Raw genomic sequence first — 18676 nt, forward strand, 5'->3', positions numbered from 1 at the left:
TTAATGCTATATCAACGAACTGATACAATAAAATATCCACAAAATTTTCCTTTAACACCAACATTTTTACTAAAACAGCATTTGTATTCAAGAAATCCGTATTAATATTCCAAAAACTTTCTTTTTCTCACATCTGAGATAAATGCATCATTAGTTCAGTTATAAATAATTTAATTATCAATACATCCAATAATATATAACACAATTGTTTGGATGTGTTTAATATTTTTTATATTATTACATCCCCCTCCCATCATATAAATTGAAGTTTGAAGGCAAAATCATTAAGCTTGTAAAATGCGAGATAAAAATATATTATTTATTGTGCATAATAATTAATCATTTGTTTTCCAAGTAATGTGCCATAGTATACTTAGCATAAATATTTATAATTACAATAGCTTAGCAGAAATATGTAATTGTCTAAGTAAAACCGATTAGTTCGAAATATATATATATATATATTAAGTTTGAATGTTAACCTTTTTTATATTAATTTTATTTACGACTTTACACGCCAAGTGTAAAATTGAAAATTTGAATAATAATTAATGGTCATTAAGGCTAATTCTACAATGTGCTATTTATTTTCTGTTTCTTGCTATTTATCTCTTGTTTTATTGACCAAAAAAGGCAAGAGATAAACAGCACAGGAAACAAAGAGCACATTGTAGAATTAGCTTAAGTAAGCACACTATACAAATATTTTAATACTAAAAGTATCAAACTGTCATTTTTTATATTAATATTTTTTATATTAATATGTTTTGTGTAAAAGATAGGATTCTGAAATTTTTTTACTTTTTAACTGCATCCTAATGAAATATTTGGTCTTTTATCATTTTTTTTATTTTCATAGTAGTTCATTCACTATTCAATTTTAATCTTTAATGAATAAAAAACATTGATACTTCTAGCTAGAGTTAAGCAGTTTTGAATTTAAAGATATCTCCTTCACTAAGACAGATGAAAATATTTGATCTACAGTTTTGCTATTATTATATATGTTATTTATATTTTAAAGCAGAAGTAAAATTAAATTAACTAACTGTGCAAAAGTTTCATATTACTCTGGATAACTGTTTTGGAAAATAGAAAGTTGCTATCCGATACAAAATCCGCTATGACTATATTAAGTCCGCCGCGACCAGGATATTTCTGACTTATCCAGGAGAGAATTTCTTTCTGACAGCGAGACACTAGATCTCTTTGCAAGGTACCACACAAATGTTTCATGACGTAGAGTGTATCCGGCGTCAGGAGGCATTGCGATATGAATGCAATGTCCAATGATCTGCTCTGTAGTTCAATATTCAAAAAATTAATCAGTTCGTCCACGCGTATGGTATTGGGCCACACGGTACGCCAGAGACCGGATGGCCATAAATTCGTGTAATTACGCGCATAAACATTTCTGTAAATCACGAACACCTGGTATCTCTTTAGGACTAGCCATTGTAGTGTTATATGATGAAATCTGGATGAGACCGGACACAATTTTCCGCGGAAAATTTGAGTTATTTTGTCTATGAGACGTTTATGATCCACTTCCTTGAAGGCATAGAAATGCTGCAAGTCCAGGATAACGATCTCATTCGCATGCGAGCTAAGCCAGTTAGCCACGTCGAGAAGTGGCTTGCTGATTTCTGCACCGTACAGACCGTGAAGGAAGTATATATTATTGGTTCCCGGCTTCGTGGCAACGCGCAGATCTAAATATCGGATTCCGCCATTAAGTTGTTGCTTGATATCATCGCGCTGTGTAATAGACCAATTTAAAATAATGGGCTTGGCAACGAATGAACAGTAGCGGCCGAGCGTTCGAACGAAAGCAGGTTCATCTGGTCCCACGTCGTTGTGTCTATCGATCGTATAAGTCATGGTATCATGAGAACCTGGAAATTATCAAGTTGTATCTTGTAGATAATTAAATAAAAATTAAGTTTCATTTACACAAATATATTTCGGAGAGTAATGCAAAAAACAAAGATATTAATAAGACTCTTATTTTAGACCGTATGTGAGAACACAATCGATAAACTAGAAATTAAATGCCTATAATATCAAAGAATCTTTAATGTTTCAATGTAAAGATATTAAGTCAACAATTGTAGATGAATATAAATTAAGGAACTTTCTCTTGCAATTATTCTTATCTTTTATCGAAGCTTATTAAGTCAAAATATCATACATTTCATTATTTACAAATGAATATAAATTGAATAATGAAACTTAATCTTAATTGAATAATGAACTTATCTCTCGTGTAAATATCTCAATTTCTACAGGCACGAATGTAACTGCGCATCAAGCAGAGTGATTTAAACGTACCGGGTATCGCCAGATGTATTATGGGTATATTTTTGAGTGGCGCCGGAAACCGAGTCATCCAAAACTCCAGATCGTCGTTCAAAACTGTAATGTTCTCTCCCTTTCTTCTATCTTCCATAATGTCCAAATTTCCAACAATCGCGTATCACTTCTCTTACTGGAGATTTGAATGAAACACAAGAGAATGCATTGTTGGTTCGCGGAGTCACGGAGGCGCGAGTAATACAACCGCAGGTATCGACCTGCGTGTGATGCAAATGACGCGCTGCCTTGTATAATGTTGATGCTTTATAGATATTCATGTATTTTCTCACGATGATTTCAAGCCCGACCATGCTATGCAGCTAGTGTACATTCATCCAGCTTAACCTCGCTCTGTAAATGCACGTGCAGCATTTGCTATGTATATCAGCCTTAATCATATCCGACAAAGAACTAAATTTTATTGCTGCCTTGCACATCTCATAATTGTTTTTGCAATTTCTGTGTGATGATAATGTAAGCGATGGAAACTTGGCGAGATTGCTAGCGAGTCCCTCAAAGAAATAAATAACGCTACACACGCTCTGTTCTGCGCATACGCATATTTTCCTTCACGTAATCAGTTTATGAATGTATCGCGAGATATATACAGAAATCTTGATAAAACTGAGCTGCCTTTCTGCATATAAATATTAATCAGAAGCCAACTCTCTTTCTGCGTGTATTAGAACAAGAAATCTTACTCCAAAGATTTATCCTCGGTTTTCATCACCTGAAATTATAATGATTTTTAAGTTTTTTTTAAGGAGCTATTCATATATTAATTAAAACAGCAAACATTATTCTATTGTTATCCTTAGAAGTATATTTTTAAGAATATAAATTTTGACATATTACATGAATATAAATATTAAATGTATATAATAATAAAACATATATGTGTGTGCGTGTGTTCGTGTGTATTATCTCTCTTGTTGCTCATATAAATCTTTCAAAATTTTTTAATATTACAATACCTAATGGAAATCGTATTAAGAAATACTGAAGTCATGTAAAATTATTCTGCGTCATGTCTTCTTATTTACGTAGCATTATATTGTATTATTACGTGACACATCTTACCTGTGAATCATCATCTTCGACTACATCGGAAATATGCTTCTCGAGTATATTCTGCAGCGAATAAATAATCTTCTGTTTCTGATCAGCGCAACATGAAGTACAAGTATCACTTGTGCAAACATGCTCTTGCAACTGAAAAATAATTGTTTTTTATATTTTATCATATAAAATGATTTTTTTTTATCATATAGAATGATTTATCATGTAGAATGATTTTTTTTTTATCGTATAAATGAGAAAGATAAATATCTTAAATTGTATATTGAGACACATTTGCGATACATGCTCGTATCTAAATCTTTACGTGTAACTGTTAATGATAATTTAATAATAATTAACTTAACAATAATATATAAAAAATATACATGTTATTGTTATTGTATAATAATAATTCAATTTTTTCATGTATTTATTTGTGACCACGTATATATTTCTATCTAATGAGTTTACAAGATAAAAATTGCAACTGTAACAAAATCAGGAAGAAGCCAAGGTTCAAAGAGTGGTTTTCCTTCATGAGTTTAAGATTTGAATGTATATGTGCTATTGAAGAACTCTATACATTTGCATGTCTGTTCAAAGAAACGATACCTCTAACGCTTCCAGGACGCATTGTTTGGTTTCGTTCAGAATCTTGTTCAAGTTATTGAATTCCTTGCACTTCTTTCGCACTTCCATCAGGACTTCCTCCCGAATCTTTTTGGTCTCCTGTAAATGTCGCTCGAGAACCTTCACTTTCTCTTCCGATTTCGTGCATTTCGCCTTGTATTCCTTCATTATTTCCTCGTAATGGCTGAGCCTCATGTTCTCACGTTGTATTCGACCGTATTCAAGGATCGTGTTTATGTATTCTTTGGCGAAATCATGCATCGCATGTCTGTACTTTATTACATCTTCCTGCGCTATTTTGGCTTCGCCTTCGAGCAATTCGCACTGCAATCTGAGCGCACGATCGGTTTCTTTGCATTCCGCGCTCTTCGTTTCCAGATTCTGGCAAACCTTCAACATCGAATTCAGCTCGTGATTCAACGCGATGTTCCTCCTGATCGCGTTATGCATCATGTTTGCTATACGGATATTGGTTGCTTCTTTGAATTCTTGAGCAAGCTGCTTCAATCGTTCCTCCATCTCTTTCTGCATTCTACAATACATAGAATTTGTCTGATGTTAAAGTATATTAAACAATATTATATAGTGTGTGTGTATATATATATATATATATATATATATATATAAATTAAGCGATAAAAGTTTGTTAAAAATTATCTCCAAAGCATATAAATCTTGAAGAATAAAGATATTAAGATAAGATTGCAACTTCTGAAAATTATTGTTATTCGTGACATTTACGATAATAAAAAGCTATTAATTAATTTGTTTACTTAGCCTTAGTAACAATGACTGATTTCTCCGTTTCATAAAGCGTCGTCTTGTGTGCTTCCTCTTGTTTCGCCATTTCTTCCTCTTGTATCTCAAATTTACGCATTAAATTCAAGCGGGCTAATCTCCAGTCCTCCAACGCATTCAGCTTCCCAGCTGAATGTAAAGTAATAGAACATGCAATTTTTGTATTGCCTTTTCTGCTCTTTTATTACGACAATTTTATACCTGCAAGTTTTACTTCAGCGCTCAGATTACTTTCCATAGCACGGTATTCTTGTTCCATCGCATTTTCTTTCTTTTTATACTCTACTTGCTCTTGCTTTCTCAATTCTTTCATGGCCGATAAACGTTCGTTTAGTTCGCGAGCTTCTTCTATCCTTCCCTCCAAGTCTCGTTTTAAATGCGCCACGACATCAGATCGATCCTCTTTTAACTGCTCATATTTCTTCGTCAAATTCTTTACCTCGATTTCAAGTTCCTCATTTCGACTGCGTAGCCTTAAAACATTGGGAGGGACAAATCATTAAATGCAAGCCAGAAAGAAAGAAAAATCAAAGTGTCAGCCTCAATCTTAATGAACAAACCGTGATAGTTGTCTATTGTTGTCTAGAATTTGTTGTTCGTAAGATAGCGTTTCTTGTTCGTTTAAATATTTTTTCCGTAAATTTTTTTTCTTCTCTTTGTTCTTCTTTTTCAACATCTTTCTATTTTTACACACTACTTAAGCGTTCTCTGTGCATAAAATGTGCATGCTTTGAAATTTTTTGTCAATTCATCTTAAATTACTTATATCAGAAATATATGTCGTAGGAAATCGAAATTTAATAAAAAATCGAGTCAAGATTTTTAAATTCGATTGAAATTACTGCATTGTCTCCACTATTCGGTACACAACGTCAAATATCGATGCAATTTTCTGATTTAGCGTATCTCCTTTCCCCTGTTGCCATAGTAAAGAGACAACAAAACCAAATATATCTTTCATGGTTCAATAATATATCTTACAAGTAAATATTTTCCATGATTCTTTTTACATTATATCTTCTATAAAAATATAAATGCATAACTACCATGAGTATGAGGTATATGCGTGAATAAATGTCAACACAATATGAGTAACATAAAATATCAATTAAAATAACAATTCTTATACAATAATAAAAGATTATATTACGTAAGAAAATATTAACGAATAATAACAAATAATACATATTTATATACAGGATATTCCAATTATTCCAATCTACTAATGTCGCTTTAAATATTAATTACGTTTGCTTAAATTAATATAATTCGACAATAATATAATAGAACAAAGAAATAAATTTGTATTTTAATTTTACTCATTATAATATTATAAGCTACATCATAAACTCTGGTATATCCTGTATATAATGTAATAGAACAAGTTGTAAATAAGAATACGTATGTAAGAAACATTTCAATACTTGGCATATATATATATATACTACATATCCATGACATTTACACGTTTCTAACATTTTCATTTCACTCAATTTTAGCATATATACAATCCAATCTATTTGCACAATTACAATTATTTACACAGCCACTGCAATATCGTGCACAAAAATCGTAATATTCTTTGGCAATAAAACAATTTTATTAGATAAATAATCAACAACCTTTTAATTCGTATTTTATGTTACAGCAATATTTTGTAATATTTTAATATGTATCATGTGTAATCTAAGATAATTACAAACGTGTCACTGAAAAGAGTTTTATATATATAAGTGATTTAATTGTACAAAACTATCATGAAATAAGATTATTGCAAAGGTAATTCAATTTATAAGAAAGTTATATTTATATTTATAAGAAAATATAATATACAGAATTGTGAATTTAAATAAATTTGATTGTTTTGCAAAAAGAGGGAATTCTAAATATGTCGTAATAAATCCGTTCATTTATGGACAATATTCCTACTCACATGATATACATTGTGTGTGAGCTTAATAATGGAACTTTATAAACTAGAAACTAAGCTTAGAGTTCACACATTAGCATACGAGAACTAACCAAATTTATATTAAAAAATTACCAATTATCAGTTATATAACTTTCAACAAATTTAGGAGTAATCTCTGAGTTAGAAGTAAATTACTATGATATATACATTTAATGCACTGAAATATTGAACTCGAGGTTACTCAACTTGCGCCATAGGAAGGATGTTATCAAAAATGATGTTCCAATATGAATCTTTTATAAAATTCTTTCCAAGCTTAGTCTAGAAAAATCTATGTATATTCATATATATGAAACAAAATGAATGAAAGTACAAAATTTAGTTAACAGGTCTCGGTGGGGGAGGTGGCTGCGGTCTGCGGAAGTATATAATAAGACTAAGCATTCCTGTAAGAAATCCAATAAGATATAAATCCCAGTTTTGTCCAAGCAATTGATCCCATTTATCCAATTGATCGACTAAACTGAATTCTTGTAGGTAATCAAAGCCAAAGAGAAAAGAAAGTTTGATCAAAGCTAATGCTACAGGTATTCGCGCATCAGGACTAGCATCTGCAGCTAAATCGTAGCATCGTTTAGCTAAATGTCGGTCTTTAGCTAAACCTAGACCGCGTTCATGCATATATCCCAAGTTGAACATGGCCTGAGCATTGTGCTGTTGTTCGGATGCCGAACGGTAATGACTCGCAGCAACTTCATAATCAACTTTTGTTCCTCTGCCGTAATAATGCGCATCTCCAAGTTTTACCTGAAGTAATAGAAGTCATTTCATATTCGAAGTACAAATGTAAATTTTTCAACTTTGATTTGTACACCCACCTGCGCAGCGGAATAGCCTTGTGCAGCAGCTCGTGCCCATAGTGCCAAAGCTCTAACCAAGCCTTGCTCTTCTGATAAAATACCAGTTTCTCCTCTATCTAAAATGAATGCCGCGTTACTTTGCGCAACCTCATAACCCATTTCGGAAAACAGAGCGTAATTGAGGAATGCTTCGTTCACTCTGCCGTCTCTATAATCAGAATGTGCGACCATCAATTGGTCGCTCCACTTTCCTCTTTCAGCAACGTTTTTCATTAATTCCACGGCTGTCGGACAACTTCTCATCATTCCAGTGCCAGTGGCATGCATCTGAGCAAGATTATAGTATGCTAATACATGACCAGACTGACTAGCTAAATTAAAATACTTATTTGCCATTTTATAATCTCGTCTCACACCTATACCACCTAAAAATATATTCATTATTACAAAAATATTACAGTATTATAAAATAGTAGATAATTATTTATGTGAACAAGAGACGACAGAATAATTATGCAAATATAATTATGCACATATACTTACTGAAATACATATTGCCTAATTGCAACTGTCCATCAACCCAACCTTGTTCCGCAGCTTGACTGAAATATTGCAATGCTTTACCAGTATTTCTTTCTACTCCCATTCCGTATAAGTACATCAGACCTAATCCACTCTGGCCTACTGGATTGCCTAATTCTGCAGCTTTTTTGAAATATTTATATGCTGTTTCATTGTCTTGCTTCACAATTTCACTTCCTTCTAAATAAATCTGCAGAAAACATGTGAAAAGAATATCATATAATTACAATATATTTAACAATCATGCAACTTTGTATATAATATTAGGTATAGTAAAAAGAAATCCATTATTTTTCCAATAGATGGCTTTAGTAATCTGTATCACGCGTAGATGAGATACAGATTACTAAAGCCATCTATTGGAAAAATAATGGATTTCTTTTTACTACACCTAATATTATAGATATAAGTATTGTTGTTAAAATTTCATTTTACCTTTCCAAGGAATGCCATAGCTACTGGATTGCCAGCGTCAGCAGCATGTTGAAAATACTGCACTGCTCTTTCGTGATCCAGAGGAACTCCTCTACCTCCTTGATAATGAAGTTGTCCAAGTCCGACTTGTGCCTGAGTATCGCCCTTTTTGGCTAACAATTGATAGTACTCTATTAAATCTTGATCAAAAATTCCAGAAGTATATCCTGGGTTTTCATGCTCGTCTAAGAGTCGAACCCGTTGAACTACTGGACCACCACTCAATGAGACTTCTTCCGCGACCTTCTTCGCTACTTTTCGATAAAAGTCTAAAGCACGTTCACAAGAAGCTGGTGTTGTTACACCTGCCCAATTACGATATCCCATTACCATTTGAGCACGAACATCACCACCAAGAGCAGCTACAGTATAATGAAGTAAAGCTTTTGCTTGAGATGCATTAACTCCACCAATACCGATTGCATACAAAAATCCCATTCCCTGTATACAAATATAAGAGAATTGATTATAAAATTCTGCCAAACTTAATGTTATTTATTATATACGTACCATGTGAGCAGATGGGAGTCCAGTATCCGCAAGTTCCTTGAATATTTTAAATATATTAGGTATGTCATTAATAGCTATTTCCAGAGTAGTCGAACCCAAGGGAGACCCAAGTAATCTTGCCCATGTCAATATAGATTTTGCCTCACGATGACCTAACTTTGCTGCTTCAACGAGCAATCTATAACCCTCTTCTTTGTTTGCGCGCATCGCATTTATGATACTTTCTGCTTTTTTGAACAATTGCTCGGCTAAAAAAAAAAATTACAACAAAGATCATTAATAACACAAATAAAATGTCATTGTGTCATCTGATAAGAACAAAGCGTGTCTAAATTTCACGTACCTGCTTGTTGTTCCACTGACAATGGTTCTTGGACCTCCTCCTCGAGCGTTTCGTACAGCTCTTGAGCTTCCCAGGATTCCATATCCTCTTCATCCAATGGTCTCTCATTTAAAACTATAGAGTCTGTATCTTTTGTCTGAGCTATCATAGTCTTCATCCATACGTTCCTTGTTCCTGGATTCTCCAGGGACTCCTTGTTGGCGGTCTCCGTCTTGCTCTCTCCATCCTCCTTTTTACCAGTCTGCTTGTTGATCTTCTCGTAGATCGGATCGGACGTCGGTACGAGCTTCATTATCGTGTCACGAAGAACACTTAGCTCGCGCAGTTGTTCGAAGGCATTCTCGATATCCTCGATCGCGACCTCCTCCTCCGTTTCTTCATTAGTATTCGATTTCTGCGTGATATCGCCGCGCTTCTTCGAGCCAGTCTCCAGTTCCGCGGTGCTCAGGAGAAACAACGCTAGGAGCGGCAGGAACACCATCCTCCCGTTGGACTTCATAGCTTCGGCGAAAATTCAAACGCGAGGCCTCATTACAAACCTATAAACGCCGGTGACCTTAACGTGCTCATCGCCCTCTCGGGCACGCGGTTATACGAGAGACGCACGATTGATCGCATTTGACACGTACATACGTGGACATTCGCGAGAGCCGTCTCGCCTCTTCGACCAATTACGTCATTAGGACACGTCAATACACATCTTCCCGCGGCCGACGGATGTCAACAAAAACAGTAGGCTCGCGATCGACCAAACGAGGACTCGTCACGAGTCGTCTGTACACGCGTTATGATACACCACGCGGGAAAACATTCGTCGAGTCAGCTGTTCACCGCTAAAAGCGTGTAATCGCCATAATAAACGTGGCTTCACGTCGTCCGTGCCGCACACGAATGCGTATTACACCTGATTACACCTTGTTTACACCGCGCAGTAGCGACATGTCCTCACCACGTCTACTCACGTCCACCGCGTCCACCGTCGACTGAATGCGATGAAGCAAAATAGTTTTTTTCCTCGATATATAAAAAATTCTGATGTTATTTGTATGTCCTTTGCCTCCACTCAGAAACGCGTACGATGGAACGGCGTAATATGTTTTGCGTTTTAGATAAGAATAGATAAGTAGAAGAAAAAATGATAATAATAATAATAATGTCGTCTTCTAATGGAATTAATTAAGCCGCTAAGTTGCCCCAACTGCACTTTGTAGAAGTTGACAGACAGATAGATTTATAAAAGTTTATAGGTTAGCAGTTCAAAAAGTTTTATTCCGATTGCATTTGTGAATGCGCTTTGAACGAATATGATTTTTTTTTTCGAAGTTTCATAAAAATTGAAACATTTCAGAATTCGAATAATGATTTTTTATACGAGAAGTAATGAATACGTGACAATCGCACAACCGTTGGCAACCATTGCAATGAATAAAAGAGACTACGCAAAATGGAAGAAAAATTAGAGAAACAGGAGTAAATATTAAGATTTTAACTTAATATCAGAAACTGGTTACATCAGAATGCACGGTTTCTGGTAGGTTAAAATCTTAATAATTATTCTTATTTCTAATATTTTCTAACCCAATCTACAATTACGTAAACATAGTTGTAAATAATTACAAGAATTGACCAATCACAATTGAATACGAAGAGAATATCCGACTGTGATTGCTGAATTCTTACAACTATGATCATTTATAAAGTCCATTTTACAATTACATAAATGTAAGAGTTGGGAAGCGTTATTTTTTTCCATTACTTTTTCGTTACTTTTTATAATAAACAATTTGATAAAAGTCTTTTCCCAACCTGGCACAACCTTAACATTTATAAAAAATTGCAATGTTTATTATAAAAAGTAACGAAAAAAGTAATCTTCTCAACTTTGAGTGTAAGTGATTGTAGTAAAGCCTATTCTACAATTGTGTAAGCGCAGTTGTAAATAGTCGTAGTTGTAAAATTTCACCAATCACAGCCGAATACGAAAATAATATTTAACTGTGATTGGTCAATTCTTACAATTACACCACTTACAACTACGCAATTATAGAATAGACTTAAAAATTAACTAATCACAGTGAAATATTTTCTTCATATTTGACTGCGATTGATTAATTCTTACAACTACGCTTACGCAATTTTAGATCAGACTTTATGGATTTTTTTCAAATAAAGGTGTATTTTCACGAGCCGCTCAAACTACTGAAATATATTATATTTTAGTAACTCAAACTGACCGTTTCAGTAATAAAAAAAAATCACGTGATGACTTTTGTTGCTGAAACGGCTATAGTTTAAGCGGCTTATGAAAATTGTGTGAAAATGCACCTGTTATTATCTAAGCTTTATAAAAGCATATTAAAGTATAGTGGAGTAAGCATGTTCGAGCATGCAATGAGAACAAACCTAAAGCCTATATTCCTACATATATATACTAAGATCTATGTATGTACTAAGCATGATGATTGATGTTAGTTGGGAGGGGAGGTGTTAATTCTTGAAGGCTGCTATCTTGCATTGGCACAGCAAAATTACAAAAATATATTTGTTATTTATATTTGTATGGTACGCACATAAAATTTTATAAAAAATAAAAAAATAAAAGAAATGCATTCAAATTATTAGGTGTTGGAATTAATTCGTAGCGTTTTTTAATGAAAGAATGTTATTTATTTCACATGAGCATTAAAAAATACATTAATGAAAGTACTTCCCATCACTTGTAAAACGCTACGAATTAATTCCAACACCTAATATATTATGTTTTATAGTTCTTGAATAATATTAATTAACATTTAGAGCATTTCTTTTATTTCTTTATTTTTATAAGATTTTATCATGTCGTTTATCAAATGAGAAATCAAAAAAAAATAACAGAAAATATGTTATAATATATTGTTTGCTATGTCACTGTAAGATAACATTATATATAGCAGTACGTACTATTGGACTTGTTTAGCAGATTACAATTGTGTGAGTGTTTGTTGGTATTGATATAATCTTCTAGATTTAAACATCTGTCACGATTTTTTTACAATTGAAACTTTTCATAATATATTGCTATTCTTGTATTTCCGTTGACGTCATTGTAATATCACTATATATTTTTACTCCGTAAAAGCTGCATTTGCATAGCTGTATCTTGTTATCAGAACATTGAAAAACATTATTTTACATACACATGCACACACACACACACACACACACACACACACACACACACACACACACACACACACACACACACACATGCACACACATACACACACACACACACACATGACATAAATTTTTTAAATTTGATGCATCTATATAAATATTTGTATAATTGCGCAAAATGAATCCTCATTCGTATTTATTAATTGATTTGGCCTGCGATCCACTTGATGGTATAAATGCTTTGAAGCATTCTTTGATTGATCAAGTAAAATGATTAGTAAAATTCTTTCTTCTGATTGATCAATTAAATGCTTCAAAGCATTTGTAATGTTAAGTAAATATTTTTCACATTTATTAAGTCTTTAAAAATTTCAATTGGACACAATTCTGAATCATGAATCGCAAATATTTGGATGGAATTAAAAAATGCTTAAATCTCTTCCAAATATAGAATTACATTACATTAATGATGATTTTAATTAATATACATATGACGTAAAAAATGTATTATAATACGTTCACCTTAAAATTAGTAAATGTAACACACGGTATTACGTGAACGTTTTTTACGCAAACAATCTTGCCTAATAATGTTTATGAACGTCTATGGTGTGTGCAATCATTAGCATACATCGCATATTGATGCACGGACAAATGGTCTAATCGTAATTTATAATTGCCTAATTTTCAACCTTTATATTTCAAAAATTTACTGTTCGGATTTTTATAATTTATTTAGTATATACCTTTATAGTTTATTTTTTGAAAACTTTCTTGCTATGGTATTTTAATTTCAAAAATTTTGAGCTACTTTCATACAAAATTAATTAAAGAGATAAAATTTAATTGCATTTGCATGGAGTTCTTTTTCTTTTATACATACATATGTCCTCTTAATTCCTCAGCAAAACAGCGGTTAAGCAATTTAAAATTATGTATATCTAAGATATCTAAAAAAAACTAGACTTGTAAATAATGCAAAAACATTCAAATTAAATTTTTTTTTAAAATATGACAATATTCTGGAAATAAAGTTTATTTATTAGGTGTTGGAATTAATTCGTAGCGTTTTACAAGTGATGGGAAGTACTTTCATTAATGTATTTTTTAATGCTCATGTGAAATAAATAACATTCTTTCATTAAAAAACGCTACGAATTAATTCCAACACCTAATATATACCATGAATAATTATATGAATAATTATAGATGTTGACATTAATTTATGTAACCGGGATTGGATGCTCAAAATATATTTTGCATACATTTTTAGATCGTAAGACATAAATAAAAACAAAAAAATAAAATTAAAATACATGTACATAATAATAATAATAATAATAATAATAATAATATTAGGTGTTGGAATTAATTCGTAGCGTTTTACAAGTGATGGGAAGTACTTTCATTAATGTATTTTTTAATGCTCATGTGAAATAAATAACATTCTTTCATTAAAAAACGCTACGAATTAATTCCAACACCTAATATAATAATAATAATAACAATAAATTGCTTATATATATGTATATGTATTTATATTTAATGAAATAATTTCCAGAATTTAAATTTTTCTAAAATCATTCTCAATTTTTTTTATAATATCAATATTTTTATATGTGTGTTATAGTTACTGATGGCGAAAATAAAAATTGAAGCATAAACCAAATGTAAAGGAAGAGTATAATTGAAATTTTTCAACAAAACTTTTAGGAAGCATAAATTAGAACAACACTTTTTTTAAGTTCCGTTATTCCAATTTATCCTTCAGGAGGTTTGTTGATATTTCTGTTATCTTCCTTTATATTCGGCTTCCAACGTATACGCCAACTTCGCATACGTTCGCTAAATATTGATCTACATTCAATATGGATAATTACGTATGTCATGTATATGTATGATGTTTGCATACGTTGGTCATATTGTCCGGAGGCGCCCTAACGCTCCGATTTTTATTTTCGCTAGAATAATGATATAACAAATAGAACTTATATCAAGATATAGATGCGTCTTTTTAATTGAGAAAATAGATTTAAAAGAAATTTGAAATAAAAAATGAAACAATGATGGCAATAAACAAAAAAATTAAACTTATTCATATTCTTCAAAAGTTTTTCGTTTTATTTCACAAATCCTATGAATATTAAACATATTTGAAATTTATCATTATTTGTTATATAGGATTATTTACATAGCAATATTCATGATAAGGGCCCTTACTGTGTCGTTGTCCGTCACTTCATCCGTCGTGCAACTGTGCACTTTGCTTCTTTTTCTTTCTTACATAGCGAAGAACTTTAAAGCTGCTTCACACTGTGAAAATATAGTGTTAGCACATAGTGTTAATAATTCAATGAGTTGCCTGTATTAAACATAATAGTTTTAAGACAGTTTGAAGAGAGAAAGAAAGAATAAAATTAATTGAATGGCTAATTGTATTGTGTTTTAAATTGTGACAGACAATTGAAAAAGAAAAAGAAACAAATAAATCCGGAAAAATACGAAATGCAAAAGTTTCAAGTTAATTTTAACATTACATATATAATGTTTACGAAATTAATTCTCTTATATTTTTTCTCTTTGCTAATCTAAAGCAAATGTATAATTTATTATGTAAAGTTCTCTTTCCTATTTTTTTAAATTCGACAAACTTCTATCCAGATAGCACAGAATATGATAAATATTTATGATAAATTTTCATGAATATTTATTACTATTTTTTTGTATTATTACGTAAATATGTTATTATTATATTATTATACAACATATTTATGTAAAGTATTATTAAAATATTACTTCAAATACGAAGCGCTACTACTTTGAATGTTGAGATGTTGAACTAATATATATATTCATATATTATAAATGAATTAATTAGAAATGATAATTACGTGCCGATAGGGTTGTCGGACTTTCAACACAATCAATCTGAAATATTAATAATTCCCCCAAATTTCCCAAATTAATCTTTAAAAACTGTAATAAAAACTTATTGCGAAAAATATTGCCTTGGCCGAAAGTCGAACCCGGATCTCTTACATTCCGTGCGAGCGTCCTGAGTCTTTAGATCACCGAGACCTTAGCAATATTCTTCGTAATAACCGATATGTATACAGAGTTATACATTTTTTCAGCGCACGTATATAAACAATAAGATGAACAATAAGACCGTTTATGTTAAATAACATTATTTTAAATACGAAGCACTACTATGGTCTGAGTTGACATGTTGAACTAATATATATTCATGTAAATGAATTAATTTCAGAAATGATAATATTGTCGGGAATCGAACCCAGATCTCTTATATTTCGTGCGAGCGTACTGAATCTTTAAAGGCCACGTTTATTTGACATAAACGGTCTTGTTTTCAATCTTATTTATTATTAAAATATATAGGCTAAATGTTTTTTATAGTATTTATGATAAATATAAATAAATATAAATAAATATTTTTTGTAATAATTTTGTAAATATTTCTAAAATGTTTGCTGAAAATATCATCTAATTCACGGAGTGTAAATCAACATTCTATTTTACATAATAATAAAGCAAATGCTGTTTTGCAACTAGAAACTTTCTTCGCTAAAATAGAATTATTTTAAATCATTTACAAAAGAAATATATTTTTAACTATATGTTCCATCTTTTTGATAACAACCTTTATTAATAATATAACCTTTATTAATCAAATATTCCTCTCTTTAAACAATCCATCTTCATGGATCATCGAAATAGCGATTTCCATACTAAAAATTTAGTGGTTAATTCTTTATTAAATATTTTCATAACATTTACGATAAATATTTCATAATATAAGTGAATAGTGATAAATCTGTATAATCTTTGTAATATAAAATCAATAAAAAAAATATTTACAAAATTTTGATAAATGTTTCGTAAATATATAGATAAAACTTATAAATATTTTGTAAGTATTTTATAAATATTGTATATTCTAAAACAGGTATTCATATATTTTGTTTATTTTTTATACTACGCATTCATCGTATTTTTTTAAAAATTATTTTTTAATGTTTTCTTAATGTGAATATTTTTTCGTTTTCTGGAAATTTCTTTGTCAGAGGAATCTTATTTTACTGTATATTTATACTGTATATTAATGAAATACGTTTTTAACTTTTTTTTTATCAAAATTCGACTTATTTTTAGTCTTTTTTTAAAAAGTTATTAACTTTATTAAACTACTTCTCATCTGTAAATTATAACACAAAGTATGAGAAAAAAACACTAATATTTTAGAATTACGAAATCTGTATATCATTTTTCCCATTTGTGTGTTTTATAATTAAATATAAAATAATTTAATCTCGTGTGTTTCTAAAGCAATTTTCTTTATTCCTAATTTTACTGCCTACAAATATTTTTTTGATACAATTGCGCATGTATATTTAACGTATTTAAAAAAGGAATATTTATTTTAACCAATTATATATTTTACAGAAAAAATATTTGTTCTAAAACAAATATTAAAGAAATATTAAAGAAGTTTATAAAAATAAAAGATGTTGACAGTTCATAAAGAACATCATTGCTAATTGTCATTACACGTATCAGCTCGTAAACTCAATTTATTGCAATTATCTATAAACGAGTTACTGTTTGTTTTATTATGATAAAAACTAATCGCCAAATTATATCTTTAACATGTTACTTATAATATATTAAAGATATAAAGTTCTCCTTAAGAGCAGGAGCACAGTTCTACATAATGTATAGTGCATAAGAAAATGCGTAAGAAAATGAATCAATCAAAGTCCTTTATTTCCTTCCTTTCTATAAAAGACTTTAATTGGTTGATTTTCTTATGCTTTAAGCAATATACGTTATGCAAAAATCTGTGCTCCGGCCTTAAAATGCAACTCTTATGATGCATCCACAATAGAAGAAATAAAGAATTAGGAATAAGGAATAACGGTTTCAATCTATCAGAAACCGTGTATTCCAGTGCGTCCAATTTGAGATCTTTATTCCTTATTCCTTTTATTGTGTTGTATCTTAAATTCGAGCTAGTCTTATTACCTGCTCATTTTTTAAAATTAATTAAAATAAATTTATGTAAGAATTCCCAACTGCAAAGCTGAAAGAAAACTAATTATCTTTATATATTAGGTGTTGGAATTAATTCGTAGCGTTTTACAAGTGATGGGAAGTACTTTCATTAATGTATTTTTTAATGCTCATGTGAAATAAATAACATTCTTTCATTAAAAAACGCTACGAATTAATTCCAACACCTAATAGCTATATCCTGATTTCTTAATTAAAATAATTAAGAAGTTATTATATTTTGATTAATTTGATTAAGAAATCAGGATATAGCTATATAGAGGTAATTAGTTTTCTTTCAACTTAATTATATTAATTAAAAATTACATTTTACAAAAATTATTACATTTTACAAAAATAATACTATAATAAATTATAATTTGCAAAAAATGTGCAAGGAAAATAAAATAATACGATTAGTTAATTTTAAGTTTTGCAGTTAGGAATTTTTTAATTTAACTGTCCGATAATAAATAGCGTTTTCCGATAAAAGAAACAGTATAACATGATTTCATTTTTTATTTTATATTGACAAACGAGTGCTGCGGCTCGATTAACAAGGCTTTGAAATCATTTTATTCTTGTTTATCATAATTAAACAAAGATAAATAATGTCTATGAGCGTAGTGAGCGTGAATTGATCTTCGGTTAAAGATATGATTCATTGCAATTGTATTAGGTGTTGGAATTAATTCGTAGCGTTTTTTAATGAAAGAATGTTATTTATTTCACATGAGCATTAAAAAATACATTAATGAAAGTACTTCCCATCACTTGTAAAACGCTACGAATTAATTCCAACACCTAATATAATATTATATTATCTATATTTTTATATTATCTATATTTTTTGCTAAAAGATACAAGATAAAAGTTAATCGGAAATGGTTAAGACTGAATTGCTGTACCTCATTGAACCTCGTCGGT

General features: G+C 30.6%; 3 protein-coding genes across 3 annotated transcripts; all 3 read right to left on the minus strand.

Annotated features, from left to right (window-relative positions):
* Positions 1 to 298: 298 nt before the first annotated feature.
* LOC105146249 (PI-PLC X domain-containing protein 2) lies at positions 299 to 2465 on the minus strand. The gene is made up of 2 exons (XM_011056396.2): positions 2332 to 2465; positions 299 to 1895 (listed from the first exon to the last, which is right to left on the minus strand). Exons 1-2 carry the CDS (start codon positions 2447 to 2449, stop codon positions 1045 to 1047), a joined length of 969 nt encoding a protein of 322 aa, XP_011054698.1. The 5' UTR covers positions 2450 to 2465; the 3' UTR covers positions 299 to 1044.
* LOC105146248 (cilia- and flagella-associated protein 157) lies at positions 2340 to 6301 on the minus strand. The gene is made up of 6 exons (XM_011056395.2): positions 5403 to 6301; positions 5044 to 5315; positions 4818 to 4971; positions 4027 to 4576; positions 3436 to 3567; positions 2340 to 3085 (listed from the first exon to the last, which is right to left on the minus strand). Exons 1-6 carry the CDS (start codon positions 5516 to 5518, stop codon positions 3053 to 3055), a joined length of 1257 nt encoding a protein of 418 aa, XP_011054697.2. The 5' UTR covers positions 5519 to 6301; the 3' UTR covers positions 2340 to 3052.
* A 138-nt stretch (positions 6302 to 6439) lies between these two features.
* On the minus strand, positions 6440 to 10976 carry Hrd3 (HMG-coA reductase degradation 3). Its single transcript, XM_011056394.2, has 6 exons — positions 9524 to 10976; positions 9181 to 9428; positions 8632 to 9111; positions 8158 to 8386; positions 7633 to 8039; positions 6440 to 7561 (listed from the first exon to the last, which is right to left on the minus strand). The coding sequence occupies exons 1-6, from the start codon at positions 10020 to 10022 to the stop codon at positions 7133 to 7135; spliced, it is 2292 nt and encodes a 763-aa protein (XP_011054696.1). The 5' UTR covers positions 10023 to 10976; the 3' UTR covers positions 6440 to 7132.
* Positions 10977 to 18676: the final 7700 nt, after the last annotated feature.

This window comes from Acromyrmex echinatior, chromosome 3 (genome assembly GCF_024713525.1).
Source record: "Acromyrmex echinatior isolate Ae372 chromosome 3, ASM2471352v2, whole genome shotgun sequence".
Classification (NCBI taxonomy): Eukaryota; Metazoa; Arthropoda; class Insecta; order Hymenoptera; family Formicidae; genus Acromyrmex; species Acromyrmex echinatior.